Below are 27217 nucleotides of genomic sequence, written 5' to 3' on the forward strand. Positions count from 1 at the left end.
TTTTTTTAATATCTCGTGGAAGATTAATAGCTGCAATCCTCATTCATCTCGCCTCACAAGAGTGCAGACACGCAGATGGACAAAAACGTCCTAATGTAATTTCTGAAATCTTATTTATATCTGATTCACCCTCCGTCCGCTAGCTCCATGCCCTCCGCGATGACTCACGGCACAGCGTCAGACTAGCACGCTAACACAAGCGGAATAACAGCGGTAACGTAGCTCGATTCATTTGCGCAAGCAGCTCAAATCTGGTTACACAAATGGAAACTTACCACCCTCAGCCAATCCCCCTCGAGGCATTTCACATAATGATATTTTATTTGTACAACCGCCACTGTTTGTGATGAATGGCTAAGGCAGAAAACGAGGTTAAATGTTAATGCTAACACGCTTAGAAAGCGGGTCATGCTAGGTGAAGCTTCTTCGGAGCGCACGAACAGATATAAACAGCTATACCCTCACCATCCACTTTATTAGGAACACCTGCACATTCATGCAGCTATCTCCTCAGCCAATCATATGGCCTCAGCGCAATGCAAAAAAAAACTCCAAGAACAAGAGTCTGAGGCTATCATGGGCACAGACTCACCCAAACTGGACAGTTAAAGACTGGAAAAAGATCTCAGATAGTCTCAGACTCCTGTTCTTGACCGACAGGGGTGGAACCCGGTGTGGTCTTCTGCTCTTGGAGGACATCCACCTTAAGTTTTGACGTGTTGTGCATCCTGAGATGCTTTTCTGCTCACCACGGTTGTACATTTGTGCTTATTGGAGTTACGATAGACTTCCTGTCAGCTCAGACCAGTCTGGTCATTCTCCTCTGATCATATCTCTCTCATCAACCAGGTGTTTCACACACACACCACTCTGTGTAAACTCTAGAGACTGTTGTAGCCTCTGTACTCTTTGCAGACTATAAACCGAACCACGTACATATGACTATATGCATCATTTCTCCGTTTTATCCAAACGTTTGCCATTTGTAGTGATGATTTGCTAAAACGGGAAATAAACACCAACACGCTAGCATACTTAGCAAGTTCAGCACCTTCCGACTGCTACTACGCTTGTTACAGAATATGAACATGATCCTAAATATGAACGTTTCGAGGTGTAATATTTTCTGGCTCGCATAGAAAATGCGATGAAATTGCTACGCTACTTAGCAAAAGATCGTTAGATATTAATTGCTAACGCGGGAAATTAAATACAGTGCAAAATATTCGCTTACTCGGCTAGTTAGGTCCCGCTAACTGCTAGCAGCAGTGTAAATATGAAGAGCTGAAAGTATTTTTTTTTTGTAAGTAGAGCTTGTGTCTAGACAGAAAAAGAAGTAAGCATGCAGGTCATTCTTAGCACAGTTAGCAAAGAGGCCTCGCTAAGTAAATTTGCCCATGTATACATACTTTTACATAATATGAGCATATTAGCATACGTTGCTAACTGCTTTTTTGAAAGGATGTTTTTAAAAATGAACACATGTCCTACGTGAGGCTAAGCTGCTCAGCAAAAGGTCTTGCTAGGTGCTGTAGAGTAAAATATGACTATCGAGACGTTTATATTTTTCGTAATTAGGTCGCATTTGAACAGAATGACTGGCATATGCGCTGTATATAAATATTTAAATGTGTGTGTGTGTGTGTGTTTGTGTGTTGTAGAATGCTACACGGTGAACGGCGAGGACTACCGAGGTCGGCAGAACCAGACGAGTTTACACGGAGGGAAGCCGTGTCTTTTTTGGAACGAAACCTTCCAGCATCCGTACAACACGCTGAAATATCCGAACGGAGAAGGAGGACTGGGAGCTCACAACTTCTGCAGGTCAGTGTTACATCTCCCTGCTGGAAAAAAAACCCAACAAAAAACCCAATAGAAACCGTCATAGAATTTGTAATGGTTTTAATGGTTATAATGGGAGTTGTATTGGTTTTTAATGGAAATTGTAATGGTCCCTGTGGGTCTCTAGTGGTAATTTGTTGCATTCCATTGGTGGCATTTTATGTCTAGTGGATATCATTAGGGACCAATAGTGGTAATGGTTTTAATGGTTAGGGGATGGTTTGTAATGGTATTTGTAGTGGAAACCATTAGAATTTCGGTGATGGTTTCTATTGTTTTTATCAGCAGGGCTGTTACTGAGGCTGCGTCACGCAGTGTTCCGGTTCATTCTCTCCTGATTAATTGATTTATTTCTTTATTTTTATTTAATTCAATCTTGGGAAATCTCTCGCTTTCTGTCTTTCATTCTTTTCATTCTCTCTCTCCATCTTTCTGTCTGTCTTTCACTGTCAGTTATTTTTGCATCGGTTTCTTTCCCCTTGTCCTCTCTCTCCCTCTCTCTCTCTCTCTCTCTCTCTCTTTGTCTTTCATGCCATCTCTCTGTTTTTCTTTCACCTTCTTGTCCTCTGTCTCTAATTTATTTGATCTTTCACTCCATCCGTCTGTTTTTCTCTCCTCCACTTTCTCGCTCACTCATTTCGTCGCCGCGTTCTAGTGCTTCTGTCTGTTTTCTGTCGTTTTCTTTCGCTAGATCTTGTCACTCTCGCTCTCTGTCTCTCCGATTTTCCTGTTTTTCTTGTTTTCATTCGTGCCATCTGTCTGTCTTTTCCTTCACAAGTCCTCATGTGTTTCTCTCTCACTCCTTGGCTTTTTCAGTTTTTATTGCCCTTGTTCAACATCTGTGTCTTTCAGCATTCTCTCTCTATCCTAATTCTTTCTCTGTATCTGTCTTGTTCACTGTCTGTCTGTCTCTCATCCACTCTTTCTGTATATCTGTCTTTCAGCTTTTCTCTCTCCTTTTTTTGCCTCTTGGATGTATGTCTGTCTTTCTATTTGTCTCTCTGTCTCATAGTCTTTCGCTCCTTCTGTCCTATCTCTTTCTCTCCACGTCTCACTCCTTCTGGCTCGCGCTTTCTCATCCCTGGTTTTCTTTTCTGTCGTTCTGTGTCTCTTCTTCTTTTCTTCTTTTTCTTCTTCTACTACTTCTTATTATTTTCTTCTTCTTTTCTTCTTTTACTTCCTGTTATTTTCTTCTTCTATTTTTCTTCTTTTCTTCTTCTTCTACTTCCTCTACTTATTATCTTTTTCTTCCCTTTCTTTTCTTCTTCTTCTTCTATTCTTCTTCGTCCACTTCCGCTTTTTTTGTCTTCTTCTTTTTCTACTTATTTTCGTTTTCTTCCTCTTCTTTTCTTCTTCTTCTTCTTCTACTTATTATTATCTTTTTCTTCTTCCTCCTCTTTTTCTTCTTCTTCTTTTTCTTCTTCTACTTTTTTCTTCTTTTCTTCTTCTAATTTCAGCCCGTCTCTATGTTTCATGCTCTCACTCTCTTTTACTCTCCCCTCTTTCTCTCATTCTTATAGTCTCCTTCTTTCTCATTCCTTCTGTCTCTCATTCTTTTCTTTTTTCCCCATTTTCCCCCTCTAACTCTATAACTCATCATTTGGTTTTCCCTGTTTTTTTGGTCTAGTTTCTTGGCTGTATGTCTCTCTACACAGCAATCTTTCTTGATCAGTCTCTCACTCTTTTTATTTGTCTCTTCCTCATGCTCTGTTTATCCCTCACTTCTGTCTGTTTTCCCCTCCCTTTTTGTCTCTGTCCATATTTCTGTCTCTCTCTCTCTCTCTCTCTCTCTCTGAATGCTGTAGTGTGTGTGTATGTGTGTAGCCAGCAGACTGTATGATGTGTGAACAGAGAGAGGGATTGCAGAGTCCGACACTGAGATTAAGTGAAGAGAAAAACACACAAGAAACAACAAAACCCAGAAAGACACACCGTGGTCGACTCTCCACATGCAGCCTGTACTCTCTCTCTCTGTGTGTGTGTGTGTGTGTGTGTGTGTGTGTGTTGACTCGGTGTCAAAACAATCTTTAGGAGACCTCTGGCTCCATGTGATTGCGCCAGGACCACGTGCAAAAGTGCAGCGCTCTCATTTTGTTCACTCTGGGATTCTCTCTGGAAGGTTCCGTCTCACCAAGGCCACACACACACACACACACACACACACACACACACACAGAGAGGTGATGCAGGTGATGAACAGGATACAAAGTGAGCATGTCTGTGAGAGAGTGTATATATAAAGTGCACAGAGAGGTCAAAGTGTCCGTAGAGAAATCGCTTTAACGTCACAGCAGTACCTCTGACACTGGAGACTCCTTCCATAAACATTAAATAAACATCTTCTTTCAGAAAACTTCGCCATATCAACGTTTACACACCTTTTTTTTGTTTTGTTTTTGAAAGAAAATCTGGAGCGTCCGCCGTACGAGTCCTTGTGGAAGTTGTTACTATAGAAACGCTAAGGTATTAGAATGAGTGCGTTAATGCAGTATGAACATGTGATTTGCAGCTGCGCTACTGTCAGAGCTGCTGTTCTAGAAAATTCATCAATCAGTGGAATTATTATTATTATTATTATCGTTTTGTCTCCCGGAGTGATGTTTGTCGGTAAACGAAACCTTTTAGGTGTACTCGTGTTGGACGCACGTGATTCAGAGAGGGCTTTGGTTGAAAGCACGTCGTGATGACGTCACGAAATCGGCGGTCATTTTGAAAAATTGCAAGCGCCTCCGAATATTACGCCATTTGCTTGGCTTTTGCGTTCGTTTCCTGGCGTGAATCCTGGCGTGACTGATCACTTCGCTTTAATACCACAAATGCTTCACTGTTTAAAACCGTTTAAATGTTTGTTTGTATTTTTTTTTTCTTTCTTTTCAAGTTGATGTTTCGACGGGTTTTTGTTATGATCGAAGGTGAAGCGCTTTCACTCGTGGTTTTGAAGCACCGCGCGCTCTCGAGTCTCGCTCGGACGGAGGAAGAACGCGGCCGATCGAGCGATTTCGCTTTGCCTATATGCAAACGTGCGAAAGCGGGCGCTGTGAGTAAAAGCGACAGGGTGAGTCCGAGTTCTGAGGAAAATCCGGTAACGAGTTACAGATCGTAAATGTAAAGCAGCGATAAAGGTTTATTTGACACGTGGAAAGAGAAGTATTTATCAGTCGTCCTGTTCCGAGTCCGTAGAGATTAGTGTGTTCGCCGCTCTAATAGAACCGGCTCAGCTCATCCGCTCATTAACACGAGAATTAAAGTGCAGAAGCGTCTTACACAAAACCTATCGATGAACGCGTCCCCGAACGTTGTTAAGCTCAGCAGTTTCATTCGAAACCCTCGAATTAAACCCACCGTGTCATGGTGTTCTAGGAAAATATCGTGAATATTATTATATTCATTATAGAAAGAAATATATTGTCTCGCGCTGAGGTGGGAGTGTAAATACGAGACCGAGGAAATGTCACGGACACTAGCGTTACATTTCTACTTTAATAAACGGTTATTTCAGCTTGTTGTTAAAATGAGATAAATTGATGGTTAAAATGATATTTAAAAAAAAAAAAACGAGAAACACGAAGCTTCATGCCGGAACAATCTTTTGTCGTTGTACTAGCTGTTTTATTTAAAAACTTTACGCAGGTCATTTGAACCCAAACAGAAGTAAAATGACTGTTTCGCGCTTTTTTTTCTTCTTTTTTTTCTCAGCGCACAACTTGACGCACAACTTTTGCTATTTCATGGGGTTTGTTTTTCCTTCTTTCTTTATGAATCCCCCAGGTGCTGGAATTTTAAAGGTTTTTCATAAACCTTTAAGAGTTGGAAAGTGGCTGTTAAATAAAAAAAAAGCTTTTTGAACGTAGTCCAGAGCGGCCGGTTCGGATACAGCGCCGAAACACGTTAGCCAGAGATGCTAAGAAAGAAAAGAAAAGAGAGAGAGAGAGTGAGAGAGAGGGAGAGAGAGAAAGAGAAATGCAAGATTCTTAAAGCTTGTAAACCTTCTAGTGTGGTTTATTGTTTTATTTTTAGTCTCCTCGCCGAAAAGTATCGCTTGGCGGAGTTTAGATGTGCAGCTTTTGATAACGGTGAAATCAGGCACGCGGCAGTAATCAGGTTTACGATATAGGAGAGGGGAAAAAACCACAAATGAAGCGTTCTGATGTCAGAAAATCACGAGGTGAAAGATGATGCCACGCCCCCTGGCCAGTGTTTAAATAACGGAATAATATGCATTTTCAACACATTCATTAGTATGGTACCAGTATGGTTATGATTGTGAATCAGTCTCCCTTCATCGTAAATATATATTTTAATATACGTGAAAAGAACGACAATATTTTCACAATCCTAACCAAATACGTTATTTATATCGCAATAGATTCAAAATGTGTGTTTTTCATTTTTTTTTAAAAAAGGGTCAAGTTCAAATATTTCAATGTTTTCTAAACATAGATTTTTAAATATTTTTGCTTTTCCATAAGAGTAAGTTTTTATACACTTATATACAGCGTGTGAAGGTTTCGAGTAAAAGTTCTAAGAACAGAGCAAGATAGCAAGATGCCCTTACCATTGTTGTTACCATAGCGACAGTCGTATTACATAACGATAGCAGCCACGTCGTGCGTTTTCCTTATTTTTGTTTAATGGGGGAATACAGATAGTGAAACAGAAAAAATAATAATAAACAAGGGCGGGTCAACATCGTCACAAAAGCAATGTCAGGACGCTTTTTTCCTGAGATGTTGTGATCATTTTTATCGCATTTGCACCTATTATGATTTTTCAGATATTACCCTTCATGTAGTGTGTTATATACGTAGCGGTTTGTGAATGTAAAAAGTCTGCAATGTTTAAAACATCAAAGCGCACGAGAAACGGAGTTGTCGACTCCCAAAAGAAGGAATCGATTCTGAACAGCTGAAACGACTCGTTAGTGATTCCAGTCTCACTTCCTGTACTAACCTACGTAGGTTTGTAACAACAAACCCCGCCTCTGGTCTTCATCGGCTGCTCGCTGACAGCGGTAGACCGATCACGACAGACTGGGACATCTGACCAATCAGAGCAGAGTATGCTCTCTGAAAGGAGGCGTTTAGAATGAATCATTTAGAACGGATCACTTAACGAGTCGTTCGTGACACTGCGGAGAAAAGGTAATGCTGCAATTTAAATTATGAGCACGTTAAAGTGTTTTTGACTTTGGATGCACGTAAATCCATCGTATGAGAGCTTGAAAACAAAATTAGGCACGTTTTAAAACCATAATAGGTGCACTTTAATTAATTTATTTATCTTATAAAAACTAAATGCGCCTGAGTAGAAGCCGGTTGTTTGATGAAAAATTTTGTACTGAATCTTTCAAATTTGTTCTTTTTTTTTTTTTTTTTACAGTTAGATTTCTACACAATTTTCCGGTCGAAATAATTTTTTAGATAATTTAAAATTTTTTTTTTAAATAAATGTATCATTGCCGCTAGTTTTTCCACACTACTGTTACACTGAGAGTTTTGTGATACATCATAGTATGTCATAGTAATGTCTTCCTGCCTCATATACAGTGATAAATATCGCGATGTGATATTTATTGTCGTATCATCCACCCCTAACCTAAAGCACATTTAAATTTGCTTACTCACTATATGAAACTGGTTATTTTTGACCGTAATTCTGACAACTCGTCCTAATTTATATGTTAATAGCATATGTTAATAGCCAACACACACACACACACACGTTAATACTAAACACTCTGAGGAATAAATAACATTTTAAGTCACATTAATCATCAAAAACATAAATACTAAACAAAGATCTGTTTAAAACCTGAAACTTGGACGCGTGCACAGAAAGCATCACCGACAGCCAATCAGAATCCTGTATTTTCCACGGCTGCGGTCTAAACTGAGACATTATGCGTACTCAGTTTATTATGGTTTTGAAGTTTTGCCCTGAGCAAAGATGATGAACATGTTCAAACACTCTCCAAACACGAAACGTCCAAGGTTTATCCTATCCCATAATTCTGGCCAATCAGATCAGAGGACTGAACTGCACTGTTGTTTAATAAACATGAAACAATTACAAACTGTTGACATGTTTGGAACAAGTTGACGACAGTTACATGACACTCTGTAAATGGTTTGTTGACTGTTGACGGTATCCAAATAATCGTAATTTTCTTATACACACACACACACACACACACACATATTCAAGGTATGAACACACACTTTATTTACTCTTTCCCAACCACACCAGCTCAGATCATGGTGTGATAACCTGCCGTCTGTTCCTTCGTGTGTATATCACTCAGTCGTGTCCCGGAGGCCAGCGTTCACCTTTACGCCACACCTTTACACCGTTTACTCTCCATTAATATACGTTTGAAGTGGAGGGCAGATCCGTCGTTCCCGTTAACCCTTCCAGCATTTTTACTGGTCTTACGGTTACACACATGAAAGGATTCGAAACTCTTCACTTGCTTACTGCAGGCTTGAACTCATCACACACACACACACACACACACACACACACGCGCACGCGCTAACTAGAGGCTGAGCCTTAGTGATCAAAGCCTGTCAGGGTCTTGGGTAGGGGACAGAGGCCTCTGTGTTGTCGTCGGTGTGTATTGTTTTTGCCCTCAGGCCGGTGATTAGAGGGCAAGAGCAGGAAGATGATCACCATCTGACCCTCACTGTACTGATATGAAGTCATGAAAAGACCTACTGAAGTGTGTGTGTGTGTGTGTGAGGTTGTGACGATACAGTTGCATATCATGACAAGAAAAAGCTACAATAGTCTCGCGAATCGAAGAGGGCTTTGGCTGTCTCGTCCCAAGTCTGCGCAACATCTGCGTTAATTTTGAAAAATCGCAAGCTCCTCCGAATATTGCGGATTTTGCGTTCATTTCTGTTTGTAAGGATTTGAGAATTTATTTAACGTTTATGGAAGGAGTCTCCAGTGCCAGCGCTGTGTAACGCTCAGAGGTGAGGTGGACGCTTTGCGGTGTCTGTTCATTCCGTTAAATGGATCTTATTCCCTAAAAGGAGGGCAATGCAGTGATAACATCATCAACCATGATAACTATTTAGGAAAAAGTATCGCGATACGTAAATATAACAGCACACAAACGCGGATACCATGATGTAGTGAAAGCCGCCATGTTGGTTTGGCTGATTATCATGGTGGGAGAGGATCCTGCCGTTCCTCTTCCTGTGTGTGTGTGTGTGTGTGATGTTCTGTGAATGTTCAGCTTGCATGCCCCAGGGTCCGATGTGCTCGAACAGGTGTGCATGTGGGAATACGTCATTCAAAATAGCATGCAAAGCAGCCATTGTGCTTCACGTAGTCAAAATCGAAGTCAAATGAGACTGCGCAGAAAAAGAAAATACGGCTTTTACCAAAAATACCCCCAAAACTTTCCTGTAGAAACACCAATTAAACAACAGCAACAACTACGAAACGAAACAGGAAATAAAAACAAAGATGAAAAGCCAGTCTGTGACCGGAGGTTCGATTTCCTCCCAGAAGGAAAAAAAAAAGCAGCCAGTGAGGAGATAAAGAGCCGTGGCCTCTCTGAAAGCTCCTTTCTGTAGCGAGGAGAATCTGGGAAGCGGGTTTTTTTGATTGGGGAAGAAAAGAGACGGAGACACCCTTCAGGATTCCCCTCACAATGGCTGAAACCAGATCGGCATCGCCTCGGGCTCGAGGATCTCCCATTGTGTGCGCTGAAAGGTGCGGAGAACTCGTAATTACGCCTTTATCCTGCGAGCGCTCGGCTCCGGTTCTCTAATGCTCCGTTTTAAACATCAGAGTTTCACTACACAGACCGGCTCGTTTTCTCAGCTCATTTACACCCTAAGAGCTTACACCTACATCGCCACGGAAACACACAACTTTAACATGATAGTAATATGACATATATCTGTCTGTCTCTCAGCCTATCTCTCTGTCTGTCTCTCAGTCTGTCTCTATGTCTCTCAGTCTGTCTATCTATCTATCGATCGATCTATCTATGTGTGTGACTATCTATCTATCTATCTATCTATTTATCTATCTATCCATCTATGTGACTATCTATCTATCTGTCTATCTATCTATCTATCTATCTATCCATCTATGTGACTATCTATTTATCTATCTATCTATCTGTGACTATCTATTTATCTATCTATCTATTTATCTATCTATCCATCTATGTGACTATCTATCTATCTATCTATCTGTCTATCTATCTATCTGTCTGTCTATCTGCCTGTCTCTCAGTCTGTCTATCTGTCTGTCTGTCTCTCAGTCTATCTATCTATCTATCTATCTGTCTGTCTGTCTGTCTGTCTGTCTATCTGCCTGTCTCTCAGTCTATCTATCTATCTATGTGACTATCTATCTATCTATCTATCTGTCTATCAATCTGTGACTATCTATCTATCTATGTGACTGTCTATCTATCTATCTATCAATCTATGTGACTATCTATCTATCTATCTATCTATCTATCTATGTGACTTTCTATCTATCTATCTATGTCTGCCTTTTTTGTCTGTCTATCTGACTGTCTGTCTGTGGGGTTTGAATGATTGGCACCAAATGAAGATGCTTTCATTTCTAAGATGAAGTTGATGATCTCTCTCTCTCTCTCTCTCTCTCTCTCTCTCTCTCTCTCTCTGTCTCTCTGTCTCTCTCAGGAACCCAGATGGAGATGTTCAGCCGTGGTGCTACATTGCAGACCAAGAAGACGGGACGTACTGGAAGTTCTGTGAGATTCCAAGCTGTCAGAGTGAGTGTGAGGGCAGAGGGAGGGGAAGAGTGCGCTGATGGAGTGATTATGAACAGAAAAATGCCTCTAATTGCCCCATCAATCACAAATAAGTTACGACATGTCAGCACACTGACTGATGCACTGTGCTCTCCACCCAAGGCCTGTGTGTGTGTGTGTGTGTGTGTGTGTGTGTGTTTTCATGTGCATGGGCGTCGCATCTACACAAAAGTATGTTCAAGCATTAGTTGGTATGTGTGTTTAAACATTTACCCATCAATCAACGAGACTGTGTTGCAGCGATGGCTGATGACTGGGTGTGTGTTTGTGTGTGTGTGTGTGTGTGTGTGTGTGTGTGTGTGTACTGTATGTGTGCGTAGATAGATGGAGTTGGGACTTGTGCCTGTCAGTCTCAGTGAAGGAGGTGTGGCCTCTACTTGTCAGTCCCACTGAAAGAGGTGTGGCCTCTACGTGTCAGTTCCAGTGAAGAAGGTGTGGCCTCTCTACTTGTCACTCTCAGTGAAGGAGGTGTGGCCTCTCTATTTGTCGGTCTCAGTGAAGGAGGTGTGGCCTCTCTATTTGTCGGTCTCAGTGAAGGAGGTGTGGCCTCTCTACTTGTTGTTCCAGTGAAGGAGGTGTGGCCTCTCTACTTGTCAGTCTCAGTGAAGAAGGTGTGGCCTCTCTACTTGTCAGTCTCAGTGAAGGAGGTGTGGCCTCTACCTGTCAGTTCCAGTGAAGGAGGTGTGGCCTCTATGTGTCAGTCTCAGTGAAGAAGGTGTGGCCTCTCTACTTGTCAGTCTCAGTGAAGGAGGTGTGGCCTCTCTACTTGTCAGTCTCAGTGAAGAAGGTGTGGCCTCTCTACTTGTCAGTCTCAGTGAAGGAGGTGTGGCCTCTACGTGTCAGTCTCAGTAAAGGAGGTGTGGCCTCTCTACTTGTCAGACTCAGTGAAGGAGGTGTGGCCTCTCTACTTGTCAGTCTTTGTAAAGGAGGTGTGGCCTCTCTACTTGTCAGTCTCAGTGAAGGAGGTGTGGCCTCTCTACTTGTCAGTCTCAGTGAAGGAGGTGTGGCCTCTCTACTTGTCAGTCTCAGTGAAGGAGGTGTGGCCTCTCTACTTGTCAGTCTCAGTGAAGGAGGTGTGGCCTCTCTACTTGTCACTCTCAGTGAAGGAGGTGTGGCCTCTCTACTTGTCAGTCTCAGTGAAGGAGGTGTGGCCTCTCTACTTGTCAGTTCCAGTGAAGGAGGTGTGGCCTCTCTACTTGTCAGTCTCAGTGAAGGAGGTGTGGCCTCTCTACTTGTCAGTTCCAATAAAGGAGGTGTGGCCTCCCTAACTGTCAGTTCCAGTAAAGGAGAATAGACACGTTGTTTGATAAACACACAGCTCTAAAGCCTTTGTAAATATTAATATTAATATTACGTTGATGCAGAAACGTTAGTAAAAATGGCAGCACCTGCTCGAAGGTAAAAGCAGAATGCTATGTTGAGGACGGTGCAGTAATCTCTCTGTACAGACGCTGTAAGGCTATAAAACGCAGCTGCAGGGCTGTTTTTCCTTTTTTTTCTGCACTTATTATACAGCTTTTCGTTTTTACGAGCGCCAAGTGTGTGTGAGGTTCAATATTAATGCGACGGCTCGCTCGATGCTCAGCATCACATCATCCATTACAAAACCAAACGCGCTCCCTTTTATGATTTTACATCACGTTCCGAAAATACTTTTCACCTCAAATGACGTAGCGCGGCTCTTACTGTCCAGCTCTGTTTTCTAATATTGTTTTCACACATTTGTAATATTTATTTATTTTTTTAAATTTCAGTGTGTCCAGCTGTCACATTGTTTGAATGAGAGCGTGTGTGGGTGTTGAGTCTGTTCCAGTCTCCAGTGGCTTCACTCCAAAACACACACACACACACGTTTTCACTATACAATATGACAGCAAACATCAATCATTTTATTTTTATTTAACAATTAAAAAAATAAATAAAACAATAGGTAATGAAGTTGTTGCTTTTATCAGCTAATTGTTACTAATAGTAACTAATAGTGATGGAAGCCAGTGGTATGCCTATCATTTCACAAGTTATTTTTAAATCTTGAAATTGTTTCTACTGTAGTTTTTTTTCACACTTTAACATAATATCAATGTAAAACATCTTGAAAGTAGGCAAATGTATGTAATATTTCTCATTTTGAGATTATGATCAAACAAACTATCAAGGCTATTTCTCGACATTGTACTAAGCAGAATTTCTGGCCATTATTGACATATCTTGACATATTAATAAGCTTAATAATCGTATATTTGTTTTAAACTAATATCATAGTGAGGAAAATTTGATTTATTTTCTCTCCCTAAGTTTTTTTCTTTTGTATTTGTCAAATTTGACCCATTGCGGTTATTCTATTACACCATCTTTTTTTATTATTATTATTATTATTATTATTATTATTATTATTATTATTTAATCACCTATTAGCAGATCTTCTTTTTAGCTCTACACCACTTTCGGAGCTCACATGAAAAAAAAAATGAGTGTAAAAGCAGGTGAAAGCCGGACCCGGGTATGTTTTTAGCCTCACGCTGCACATTTAGGCCGTGCATTGTCTCGCCTGCAGTCACCCGTGGTCCTATAGGCATGACTGAGTTTCGTCTGGTCTCCGTTAATATGTGTGTCTGTCCCAGTTTTGACTCTGCTCGTGGGCATCGCCCGTATCAAATCCACACACTCCCTGTTTTAGACCAAGTATTATGGGATGGATCTCATATGGCTCCATACAATACAAGTGATAAAAACTGCTAATTTGTTGGACTTTTCTACTCGATGCGAGTGTAGTCCTACTTAAAGAATACAACAACACCCAAAAAAACCCAGAAAAGCAGTCGAGTGCCAGAGTTTGTGCATTCTGACCTGCAGCTGTTTTTGTTTCTGATAGAGGAAGAACCCACGGTTCTGCTGTAAACGTTTTTGCGCTACAGTTTGTGCGTTGTTTAATCAGCTTTGTTGTCGTTAGGTTTACGTCAGGTAACTTGGCTCAGGTGTGGCATGTGAACACATTCCTTTACCACTATCACATTAACCTTTTACTCATAAATTAACCCCTTAGATACTCTTAGATAAAAAGCACAGCTAGGTTTTGAAACTCGGAGAGTAATGGAGTAGGTAGATATGTAAAGAATAAAACATACGAGGTGTGCTGTGACAGGAAAATAATCAACCAGGTGTCGAAGAAGAGTTAGCAAAGTCCTGAAGTGTTTTATTCCTCTTACACCATGGCAACATTCCATCGATTACTATTTAAAAAAAAAAATTATTATTCATTAAAAATAGCATGTTGTATTTTTTTTTTATCCATTTCTAGTTACATTTAAGGTTGTCCATGTCCATGAACCCTACATACGTTCTCACCTACATACGTCATAGCAGCTATAAACAGTCGTTCCTTCACCTTTTTAATAAGACAAATAAATAAATAAACATTGAGCAAATTTATACTTTCCTCTGAAAAAGTTATGCAACTCTCATCTTTATCTTTGATTAACACAAAGCGCTGACCCTGGAGACTCCGTCCATGTTACCATATCAGTCACACCAATTAACCACTTTTTTTTAATGATCCATTTATTCTCACCTTCACCATACAAATCCATTGTAAGTTGTTACTATGGAAACCATAACGTATTAGAACGAGTGCATTAATATAAACCTGCAATTTGGAGCTGCGCTACAGTCGGAGCCGCTGTTCTAGAAAATGACTCAACACCTTGCAGTCCATCTTAAAGGGTACAGTGAGAAGGAGGTCGGGGTGAATCACCTTGCTAGCCTGTTCAATTATTTACACATCAATTTAAAAATGATTACTTTTCAGTTGTTTGACCTTTTTTTTAAAAAAAAAAAACAAAAAAAAAATCAGTGTAGAATAAATTATAATCCATAATTGATTATTTATGAATGATTTAAATGTTTAGAATTTTAGTCATTGCCTTGTCAATCGATGCATTGCTCCGGAATGTTCCCGATCGTTACACCCGTACTACCCAGCTAGTACGTATTACTTATTTATAAGAACCTGCGAGTTAACGCAGGTAAATGACCACATGTTTGAAAGCTAGGTTTTGGAGTAGTGCTAGACACCAACATGTTTGTCTGAAACTGTTCCTGTTGTGTTTGTTTTCAAGTCTGGGGACGACGCACACACTTATATACACACACACTATCACTCACACACACTTTGGGGGGATTTTTGGCAGCACACACGGGCTACGTGAGGCTTCTTCAGGTGAAACAACAGCAGCCAGACGACAGCGAGATTACCGTTTCATTCATACGGACAAACACACACACACACACACACAAACACACAAACACACACTCTCACCATAGAACACAAACTGACACGTACATTCTCTCTTTCAAACAAACACTGACTCTCTCGTTCTCTCAAGTACACACACGTCCACACGGAAAAACACACACTTTCATTCTCAAAAAACACACACATCCCAAACACACACACTCTCTCTCTCTCTCTCTCTCTCTCTGTCTCTCTCTCTCACACACACACACCCTCTCTCTCTTCCTCATTATATTCAGTGAGAGGTATTTGGGCAGGCAACCACAGGAGGCAGCCACACTCATTGTGTTGTAATGTAATGCCTCAGAGGGTAAACAGAGGGAGTACGCTGATGTTAAAGACACACATGTGAATGTCGGGTTGAATTAACGTTCTTTTACACAGCACATACTTTCATTAACACAGCATGAGAAAATCAGAAAAACTTGGGAATGTCATTCTAAGGTGAACATGCACCAGCATTCACCACAAAACACCAACATTCTCCATCAAACACCAACATTCTCCATCACACACCAACACTCACCATCAAACACCAACACTCACCATCAAACACCAGCATTCACCATCAAACACCAACACTCACCATCAAACACCAACATTCACCATCAAACACCAACACCCACCATCAAACACCAACACTCACCATCAAACACCAACATTCACCATCAAACATCAGCATTCTCCATCAAACACCAACATTCACCATCAAACACCAACATTCACCATCAAACACCAACACTCACCATCAAACACCAACATTCTCCATCAAACACCAACATTCACCATCAAACACCAGCATTCTCCATCAAACACCAACATTCACCATCAAACACCAACACCCACCATCAAACACCAACACTCACCATCAAACACCAACACTCACCATCAAACACCAACATTCACCATCAAACACCAACACCCACCATCAAACACCAACACTCACCATCAAACACTAGCATTCTCCATCAAACACCAACATTCACCATCAAACACCAACATTCACCATCAAACATCAGCATTCTCCATCAAACACCAACATTCACCATCAAACACCAACATTCACCATCAAACACCATCAAGCCCCAACATTCACCATCAAACACCAACACCCACCATCAAACACCAACGCTCACCATCAAACACCAGCATTCTCCATCAAACACCAACATTCACCATCAAACACCAACATTCACCATCAAACACCAACATTCACCATCAAACACCAGCATTCACCATCAAACACCAACATTCTCCATCAAACACCAACATTCACCATCAAACACCAACACTCACCATCAAACACCAACATTCACCATCAAACACCATCAAGCCCCAACATTCACCATCAAACTCCATCATTCACCATCAAACACCAACACTCACCATCAAACACTAACATTCACCATCAAACTCCATCAAGCCCCAACATTCACCATCAAACTCCATCATTCACCATCAAACTCCATCATTCACCATCAAACACCAACACTCACCATCAAACACCAGCATTCTCCATCAAACACCAACATTCACCATCAAACACCAACACTCACCATCAAACACCAACACTCACCATCAAACACCAACATTCTCCATCAAACACCAACACTCACCATCAAACACCAGCATTCTCCATCAAACACCAACATTCACCATCAAACACCAACATTCTCCATCAAACACCAACACCCACCATCAAACACCAACGCTCACCATGAAACACCAGCATTCTCCATCAAACACCAACATTCACCATCAAACACCAACACTCACCATCAAACACCAACATTTACCATCAAACACCAACACTCACCATCAAACACCAGCATTCTCCATCAAACACCAACATTCACCATCAAACACCAACACTCACCATCAAACACCAACATTCACCATCAAACACCAACATTCTCCATCAAACACCAACACCCACCATCAAACACCAACGCTCACCATCAAACACCATCAAGCCCCAACATTCACCATCAAACTCCATCATTCACCATCAAACACCAACACTCACCATCAAACACCAGCATTCTCCATCAAACACCAACATTCACCATCAAACACCAACACTCACCATCAAACACCCACACTCACCATCAAACACCAACACTCACCATCAAACACCAACACTCACCATCAAACACCAGCATTCTCCATCAAACACCAACATTCACCATCAAACACCAACATTCTCCATCAAACACCAACACCCACCATCAAACACCAACGCTCACCATCAAACACCAGCATTCTCCATCAAACATCAATATTCACCATCAAACACCAACACTCACCATCAAACACCAACATTTACCATCAAACACCAACACTCACCATCAAACACCAGCATTCTCCATCAAACACCAACATTCACCATCAAACACCAACACTCACCATCAAACACCAACATTCACCATCAAACACCAACATTCACCATCAAACACTAACATTCACCGTCAAACTCCATCAAGCCCCAACATTCACCATCAAACACCAACATTCACCATCAAACACTAACATTCACCGTCAAACTCCATCAAGCCCCAACATTCACCATCAAACACCAACATTCACCATCAAACACTAACATTCACCATCAAACACCAACACTCACCATCAAACACCAACATTCTCCATCAAACACCAACATTCACCATCAAACACCAGCATTCTCCATCAAACACCAACATTCACCATCAAACACCAACACCCACCATCAAACACCAACACTCACCATCAAACACCAACACTCACCATCAAACACCAACATTCACCATCAAACACCAACACCCACCATCAAACACCAACACTCACCATCAAACACTAGCATTCTCCATCAAACACCAACATTCACCATCAAACACCAACATTCACCATCAAACATCAGCATTCTCCATCAAACACCAACATTCACCATCAAACACCAACATTCACCATCAAACACCATCAAGCCCCAACATTCACCATCAAACACCAACACCCACCATCAAACACCAACGCTCACCATCAAACACCAGCATTCTCCATCAAACACCAACATTCACCATCAAACACCAACATTCACCATCAAACACCAGCATTCACCATCAAACACCAACATTCTCCATCAAACACCAACATTCACCATCAAACACCAACACTCACCATCAAACACCAACATTCACCATCAAACACCATCAAGCCCCAACATTCACCATCAAACTCCATCATTCACCATCAAACACCAACACTCACCATCAAACACTAACATTCACCATCAAACTCCATCAAGCCCCAACATTCACCATCAAACTCCATCATTCACCATCAAACTCCATCATTCACCATCAAACACCAACACTCACCATCAAACACCAGCATTCTCCATCAAACACCAACATTCACCATCAAACACCAACATTCACCATCAAACACCAACACTCACCATCAAACACCCACACTCACCATCAAACACCAACATTCTCCATCAAACACCAACACTCACCATCAAACACCAGCATTCTCCATCAAACACCAACATTCACCATCAAACACCAACATTCTCCATCAAACACCAACACCCACCATCAAACACCAACGCTCACCATGAAACACCAGCATTCTCCATCAAACACCAACATTCACCATCAAACACCAACACTCACCATCAAACACCAACATTTACCATCAAACACCAACACTCACCATCAAACACCAGCATTCTCCATCAAACACCAACATTCACCATCAAACACCAACACTCACCATCAAACACCAACATTCACCATCAAACACCAACATTCTCCATCAAACACCAACACCCACCATCAAACACCAACGCTCACCATCAAACACCATCAAGCCCCAACATTCACCATCAAACTCCATCATTCACCATCAAACACCAACACTCACCATCAAACACCAGCATTCTCCATCAAACACCAACATTCACCATCAAACACCAACACTCACCATCAAACACCCACACTCACCATCAAACACCAACACTCACCATCAAACACCAACACTCACCATCAAACACCAGCATTCTCCATCAAACACCAACATTCACCATCAAACACCAACATTCTCCATCAAACACCAACACCCACCATCAAACACCAACGCTCACCATCAAACACCAACACTCACCATCAAACACCCACACTCACCATCAAACACCAACACTCACCATCAAACACCAACACTCACCATCAAACACCAGCATTCTCCATCAAACACCAACATTCACCATCAAACACCAACATTCTCCATCAAACACCAACACCCACCATCAAACACCAACGCTCACCATCAAACACCAGCATTCTCCATCAAACATCAATATTCACCATCAAACACCAACACTCACCATCAAACACCAACATTTACCATCAAACACCAACACTCACCATCAAACACCAGCATTCTCCATCAAACACCAACATTCACCATCAAACACCAACACTCACCATCAAACACCAACACTCACCCTCAAACACCAACATTCACCATCAAACACCAACATTCACCATCAAACACTAACATTCACCGTCAAACTCCATCAAGCCCCAACATTCACCATCAAACACCAACATTCACCATCAAACACTAACATTCACCGTCAAACTCCATCAAGCCCCAACATTCACCATACCAACACAACACACTGTCATTAACACAAAATCACAGCAACATTTATTCACCATCAAGCCCCAGCGTTCATGAAGCACTGAATGATTTTATTCGTTTAAAAATCAGACATTCCTTTATGTCAGCGTGTAGCTTAGAATTAGAACGAATTGATTAATGATGTATCCCTCACAGCAGCTCAGAGGTTAAACATCTGTGCTAGTGTCCACAAGGTTATGAGTTCAAATCCCAGCAGTGTCACAGGTTCACTGATTTCCTGTTGCCCCTCGACTCGTCAGCTTTGTGCTCAGAATGGATTTTCGCTGCCTCACTGCTGTATATCGCTTGACCTTCACAAATGTTCGCGAACGACTAAAGTTTAAAGCTTGTTAAGTTTCCGCCCACTACCTAGCCTAAAAAATGACCGTTCCCCCTGCGAAAATAAGCGGCGAGGAGAGAATCCGGTGTGGCTTCCGGTGTGTAAATGTATGTACTTGTGTTAAGAAAATCCCGTTTTATTGTTCGATCTGGAGCAGCGGTTGTGTTCCTCTCAGGCGACGCTCTTTTCACGTTCTTCATCCTCTCCTCAGAGGACAGCCGTAACTCATAATCCTCTCCTCCGTAAAGCCGAATCCTTCTCTCTTTCCTCCCCTCTGTTGTTCTGTCGTTCCGAGTCCGAGCGCCGAACGCCCTTCTAATTATTCCGTTTGGGTTTCGCATACCTCCTCAGCCTTTAATTAAGGAGTCGTGTTGCTCCCCGAGGTGAAGCCATTCATCTCTGCAAACTCAATCATGTCGCGACACAGCCTCAGTCACTCACACGGCACATGCTTGCGGCTTTCCCCCAGCCAGAACACACACACGCATACACGCACACACACACACTCACATGCGCGTGAACACCCGGTGGAAGTTTAGGATCAGATGTGTTTAGTAAGAAAATCTGTGACATTTTTCCTCTCAGAACTCGGTGTTCGCCGACGCAAGATTTATTTCAACATCCTTTTAATTCACAAAACATCTCTCTCTGGTTCACATTTCAGTGTCATATCCGTTATGAATCGTAAACGGCTTAACCCCTAGCACTGAAATAAAACAAATATGGATCCGGTCAGAAGCGGTCCACTAGAACCCAGAGTCCTCAGTCTGAGCTCTTCTGGACAGAATTACAGCCGATTCATATTTTCGTGGTGTTTTATATTGCGGTAAATCCTTCTCAGAAAGAACTAATTAATGTCTCTGTGAAGCGCCGCCAGCTGTCGTAACTTTAAAAAAGCGAAACACATGTAAACTGGTGCTGGTTAAAGCGTGCACGGGGAAAAGCGCCCTTAACTAAAAGAACAAAAAAATGGATTTAATGAAAGGCGACGTGCTTTCTGAAATCGGTTCATTACAGAGAAGAGCGATGGAGAAAGAAGAGAAACTCGAAGGATGGAGCGAGCGATCGAGCGAGGGATAAATGGGGGATTATTGACATGACTGAGGGAGAGGTTGAATGAGAGAGAAAGCGAGGTTTAGTGCAAAAGTGAATAATGGGCCGAAGAAGTGAGTGAGGAAGTGACGAAGTGTGCGGAAACGAATGAAGAAAGTGAATGTAGGAGCAAGGGAATGAGATAGATAGAGAATGTGTGTGTGTGTGTGTGTGTGTGTGAGTGGATTAGTGATTTGGTTAGTCAGAGAGTAAGCTGGTGAGTGAGTGAATCATTGGTGAGTGCATCAATCAGTGAGTTAGTGAGCGAGTGAAGGAATCGGTGAGTCAAGCCGTGATTGAATCAGTGAGTCAGTGAGTGAGTGAAATAATCAGTGAGTCAGTAAGTGAGTGTGCGAATCAGTGAGTCAGTAAGTGCGTGAAATAATCAGTGAGTCAGTAAGGGAGTGAAGGAATTGGCGAATCTGGCAGTGAGTGAATCAGTGAGTCAGTGAGTGAGTGAAATAATCAGTGAGTCAGTAAGTGAGTGTGCGAATCAGTGAGTCAGTAAGTGAGTGAAGGAATTGGTGAATCTGGCAGTGAGTGAATCAGTGAGTCAGTGAGTGGGTGAAATAATCAGTGAGTCAGTAAGGGAGTGAAGGAATTGGTGAGTCAAGCATTGAGTGAATCAGTGAGTCAGTGAAATAATCGGTGAGTGAAAGAATCAGTGAGTCAAGCAGTGAGTGTATCAGTGAGTGAGTGAAATAATCAGTGAGTCAGTCAGTGAGTGAAGGAATTGGTGAGTCAAGCAGTGAGTGAATCAGTGAGTCAGTCAGTGAGTGAGTAATCATTGAGTAAGTTGGTGAGTGAGTGAATCAGTGAGTCTGGCAGTGAGTGAGTTGGTCAGTGGGTTATTGAATTATTAAGTCAGTGAGTCAGTCAGTCAGTGAGTAATTCAGTGAATGAGTAATTGATTTAGTCAGTGAGTGACTGAATAACTGTGTGATTTCACTGTGATAATATTATGTACAAATCATTTTAATTGTTTTGGCAGAACATTGTGGTCTGAACACTGCTTTTCTTTCTATTTTTGTGGGAAACACACACACACACACACACACACACACACACACAGAAACTTGTGTAATTAAACAAGAACGACACAACTCGCTTTTTTATCACAAGATATTTTCCTTTTTTTAATACCTTTCTCTATTTGTGTGTGTGTGTGTGTGTGTGTGCGTGTGTGTGTATGTTTTGTGCCCTGAGCTGGTGGGTGGGGTATAGTGTGAATTTGTTTTAGAAACAAGAAACACCCAGACTCCTACACAAACAGACACACACACACACACACACCCTTCCTCTAGTAGACGTTCTGTCTGTAATTAGGTTATGTTGTTAGTGCGCGTGGTGCTGGTGAAGACAGACACGCTACTCTGTTTTTGCCAAGCGGCTCACCAAGGGCGCCAACGTTTGATGTTGTTATTTGTGATTATATTCTCTCTCTCTCTCTCTCTCTCTCTCTCTCTCACACACACACACACACACTTTATGAGAAGCGGCAGAGCATAACTGAGTTACTTTGTGGACCAGCTGCTTTAGTAACCGCAGTTTCTGCATCCGTCGAAGGTCCCTGTCTGGTCTTATGAATGGGAAATAAGTGGGAAAAAGTCCCAGTTATTTTCATTTTATGCCATTAAACACAGTCTATATAAATACGGACATTATATAATACATTAATACATTAAACACAGTCTATATAAATACGGACATTATATAATACATTAAACACAGTCTATATAAATACAAACATTATATAATACATTAATACATTAAACACAGTCTATATAAATACGGACATTATATAATACATTAATACATTAACGACAAATGGCCTGGAAACATCTCTATATCATCTTTATCATCTCTATATCATTATTCTTATTTATAAATTAGAAGTAATCACACCCCCCCCCCCCCCCCACTCTCTCTGTCTCACTCTGTCTCTGTCTCTGTCTCTCTCTCTCTGTCTCTCTCTCTTTCTTACTCTCTCTCTCTCTGTCTCTGTCTCTCTCACTCTCTCTCTCTCTTTCCGCCTCTCTCTCTCTGTCTCGCTCTCTCAGTGCCTGGGATTCTCGGATGTTTTAAGGATAACGGTGATCCTCCTCCTCTCTCTAAGAGCTACCAGACGTCTCAGAAGCTCACCGTGCAGAGCTGCATCAGCCTGTGCCGCAATCAGAGATACAAGGTGAGCAATGCATCATGGGAAACCTGACCATTCCTGGGTCCAGGCCGGACAGGATCAAATTAATGCAGTTTACTTGATGAAGACACTACAACCCTGTTTACACCCGGTCTTTTGATGCAGTTCAAGTATCATGTAACTCGGGCTGTGTCACATCTCCCTGTCGCTGATTAATTTCTTATAACAACATAACACGTAGAGTTTTAGTGCGGTTTGGGGTTTCATTTAAACATGAGGGAAGCTAAAGTGGACTTGTTAAGAGAGTCCACTCTTAAGAGTGACCACTTTCTGCACAAATCACTGCACGCTTTTAGCCAATCAGAACTCAGCGTCCTGGATTCATATCACCGCAGAATAATGGTTTTATTTAGAAATGATCACTGATGATGTTCTAACTGATGGAATAAACACAGATCTCGGTAAAGCACTCAGATTTTATTATTTTTTTTAGGAAGTCTCTCCAGTAGCTGAGTAACACAAAGACATTATTATATTTGCCGCTCAAAGTGTGATGTCATCGTCCCCGTGTTTTTCCCAGCTTGCCGGAATGGAGGCGGGGTACGCTTGTTTCTGCGGCAACGAACTTGACTACCATCTCCATGGCAACGCCCCCAGTTTGGAGTGTAGTCACGGGTGCTTCGGGGACCAGCAGCAGCCGTGCGGAGGAGACGGACACGTCATCGTCTTCGACAGTGAGTTTAGCCAGTCGGGTCGCGTCGGGTCTGGCCTGGATCACAATAACGCAGCTGCAAATCGGAACGTTTTCTTAAAAATGACTACAAGTAACTGCACTCAGTCGACATTAAACAGGATCGGAGGAGTAAAACGGGATAAAAACATTAATGCTGGAAAATACCTGCAACATTTTAAGTCCAAATTATAAAAAAAAAATCCTTCTTTTTAAAAAAACAAACAAAAAAAAACAACCAAATACAGCAGTTTAAGTGTGACAGTCTTATTAAGTGGGATGTCTTATTTGCAAAAGTTAATGTTTCTAAAAGTCTCACAGGTTTTTCTACTCTACCTTTTTATGTAGAGGGTTTAGCGACATGCTGCGTCTGTCACCGTCAGCCATGTTGGATTGGGAGGAGCAACACTTATTGGCGTAATAATCATCAGGATAATGGTGTATGTCTCATTGGAGAGGTTTGGAGTTGATTTGAATATCATTTGTTTCTTTAAACGAGCGGTCTGTGAAGGTGAACACCGTACGTGAAAGGGTTAAGGAAATTAAAGGCGGTTAGCATCTTTTGCCTAAGAACTGAGAACGAGGAACAATCCAGGAAGCTGCCGGTTAAGTGTAATGAGCCGGTTTGCATATTCGTTTCACAGCATTCGGATTTCAGTCCGGTTAACCAGAGACTACCGGATTGGACTACGGGTGTGGTTCAGATCTAACCAATGTAGATACAAGACACACAGAATGATGCGCTGTAAAGGCCGCAAGCCAGGCTGTTTGTCGTAGGCAAATTTACTTAAAAAAATTTTAAGCAAATGCCAAAAAATTTCAGCTCTAGGGCAATTCAAATGTGCCAGTGGGTACAAAAGTGATGCCGATCATTCAGAATGAGATTTTTGGAAACGTGATGATACATCATGGAAAACCTGCCATATTGAAATGAACCGATAACTAATAACTAATTACGTGCTACGATCAAATTAGCTAGCGTCAGACGTCACGTGTCATGTAAAGGAGGTGCTGACAGAAGCAAATGCAGGTATGGCAGTTTAACGAGACAACAACAAGTCCAAAGGATAAAGCAGAAGACAATAATCATTAACAGGAAGAGGTCAGGTGATCAGGCAAACAGCATAAAACGTAAGCAAAGTCAAAATACCAGAATAAACAGACACGATAAGGCTTGATAACGACGGCGACAAGGCAACTGAGCGTATACTTCACAAAGAGTGAACGCATAGAAAGTCCTTTTAACCTGTGGTTGTGATTGTGCTGTGAATTGGATGCAGGAGTGCGTGATTAGAATGAAGGCGAGTGTTCTGGGAGTTGCGGTCCATGGCGGCCATGTTTGTAGGCCACTGTGCCGAACGGAAAATGTAGTCAGTGGTTCGCTGTGATATGACATCATGAGGGAAAAGCTACTGCTGTGTAGTTATCTGTAAAACCAGATTTCATGACCATCAAGGGGAAAATTAGAGAATGGAATGTGTAATATTGAAGTTCTCCAGTAGTTTGAGTTTGGCGTGTAAATGGATTGTGCCTTTGTGTTTTTAGCCAAAGTGGGAGCATGTGGTGGAAACTACACGGCTGAATCAGCTGTAATCTACTCGCCGGACTTTCCAGATAAATACGCACCCGGCCGTGTCTGCTACTGGACCATCCAGGTAAAAAAAAACAAAAAAAAAACTGTTGAGGTTTTTCAAGAACATTCTATTAAAGGATATGGTCCATTTTGAACATGAACTTAAAAATATAAGAAATGTTTATTTGGAGTTCTCTTTTACCGTATTTTTTTTCAAATCGCTGTCCTCTCAATTCTCTGCTTTTCCAGGTCCCGGGTGCGTCGGTCATCCTGTTTAACTTCACTTTCTTCAACATCATGGACCAGGCGGATATGGTCGAGCTGCTGGAGGGTTACACCAGTCAGGTGGTGGCGAGGTTTGATGGGCGTAACCCACCGCGGGAAATCGTTAACATCAGCGCAGACTTTGTTATCCTGTATTTCTACTCAGACAGGACGAACGAGGCCCAGGGGTTCTCCATGATCTATCAAGGTACAGATCACACTATTATGTTGAAAAGCTATGTTCCATCCTGTCTTTCTTATTGCTGGAAATGTTCAGCTTTTATAACACGGTATAACATTTTCTTTTTAATTATAATGAGGTATAATTGTAATGAAACATTGTCTTTATTGTTTAACCTTTTGATCTTTTGCTCAAATAAATTCACAAAAAGGTGGTTTTGGTGCACACAGAGAGGTAGCCATATGGAAAAGTACCTCATGGCCACGGTTAAATATGGAGGTGGATCTTTAATGTTTTGGGGCTGTTTTTCTGCCAGAGGACCTGGACATTTTGTTAGGATACATGGCATCATGGACTCTATCAAATATCAACAGATATTAAATGAAAACCTGACCGCCTCTGACAGAAAGCTTCAAATGGGCTGTGGTTGGATCTTCCAGCAGGACAATGATCCAAAACATCATCAAAATCAACACAAAAATGGTTTACTGACCACAAAATCAAGGTCCTGCCATGACCCTCCCAGTCCCCTGACCCGAACCCCATAGAAAACCTGTGGGGTGAACTGAAGAGGAGAGTCCACCAGCGTGGACCTCGAAATGTGAAGGATCTGGAGAGGTTCTGTATGGAGGAACGGTCTCAGATCCCTCGCCATGTATTCTCCAACCTCATCAGGCGTTATAGGAGAAGACTCAGAGCTGTTATCTTGACAAAGCGAGGTAGCGCAAAGTATTGACTAAAAGGGTGCCAATAATTGTTACACACCTATATTTAACAAATATTTTTTATTTTGGATAAACCTGTATTATCTTTGCAATTGTATGATATCCATGACGGCAGAGTATTTTTGTGAATTTTTTGAACAAAAGATCAAAAGTTTAAACAATAAAGACAATTTTTTCACAGCCTTCTTTGTTCATATTTACCGAGGGTGCCAAGGCGATTCCGTACCTCAAGTTCTGAACAAATATGGAAGAAATAGCATTCTGTGTTGTTCAGTGTATGGCATGGATTAAGTATGAATGGATAGATGGATGGATTCATGCATGAGTCAATGGATGCAGATGTTGATTTACGGACATAATTTACGTTTGCATGTCGGAATACAAACTGTGAATGTGATTGAACACAACGGGAAGTGCAGTACTTTATATTGTTGTGTAACTCCAGCTCCTGAAGGGAAGGATAGATGGATGGATGGATGGATGGATGGATGGACGGATGGATGGACAGATGGATGGACAGATGCCTACAGTATGTGGTTGGATAGATAAAGTAATGGAGGCAGAAGCTGAT

General features: G+C 41.6%; 1 protein-coding gene across 1 annotated transcript in view; it reads left to right on the forward strand.

Moving 5' to 3' along the window:
- The window catches only part of kremen1 (kringle containing transmembrane protein 1), a 60658-nt gene that overhangs the window by 28499 nt on the left and 4942 nt on the right, over nucleotides 1-27217 (forward strand). Inside the window, exons 2-7 of the mRNA XM_053653765.1 lie at nucleotides 1662-1824; nucleotides 10515-10606; nucleotides 23094-23218; nucleotides 23754-23907; nucleotides 25449-25558; nucleotides 25726-25948. Of these exons, the coding sequence (XP_053509740.1) occupies nucleotides 1662-1824; nucleotides 10515-10606; nucleotides 23094-23218; nucleotides 23754-23907; nucleotides 25449-25558; nucleotides 25726-25948 (867 nt within the window). The remainder of the gene's footprint in view (nucleotides 1-1661; nucleotides 1825-10514; nucleotides 10607-23093; nucleotides 23219-23753; nucleotides 23908-25448; nucleotides 25559-25725; nucleotides 25949-27217) is intronic.

The sequence above is a fragment of the Ictalurus furcatus genome, chromosome 22 (assembly GCF_023375685.1).
Source record: "Ictalurus furcatus strain D&B chromosome 22, Billie_1.0, whole genome shotgun sequence".
In the NCBI taxonomy this organism is placed as follows: Eukaryota; Metazoa; Chordata; class Actinopteri; order Siluriformes; family Ictaluridae; genus Ictalurus; species Ictalurus furcatus.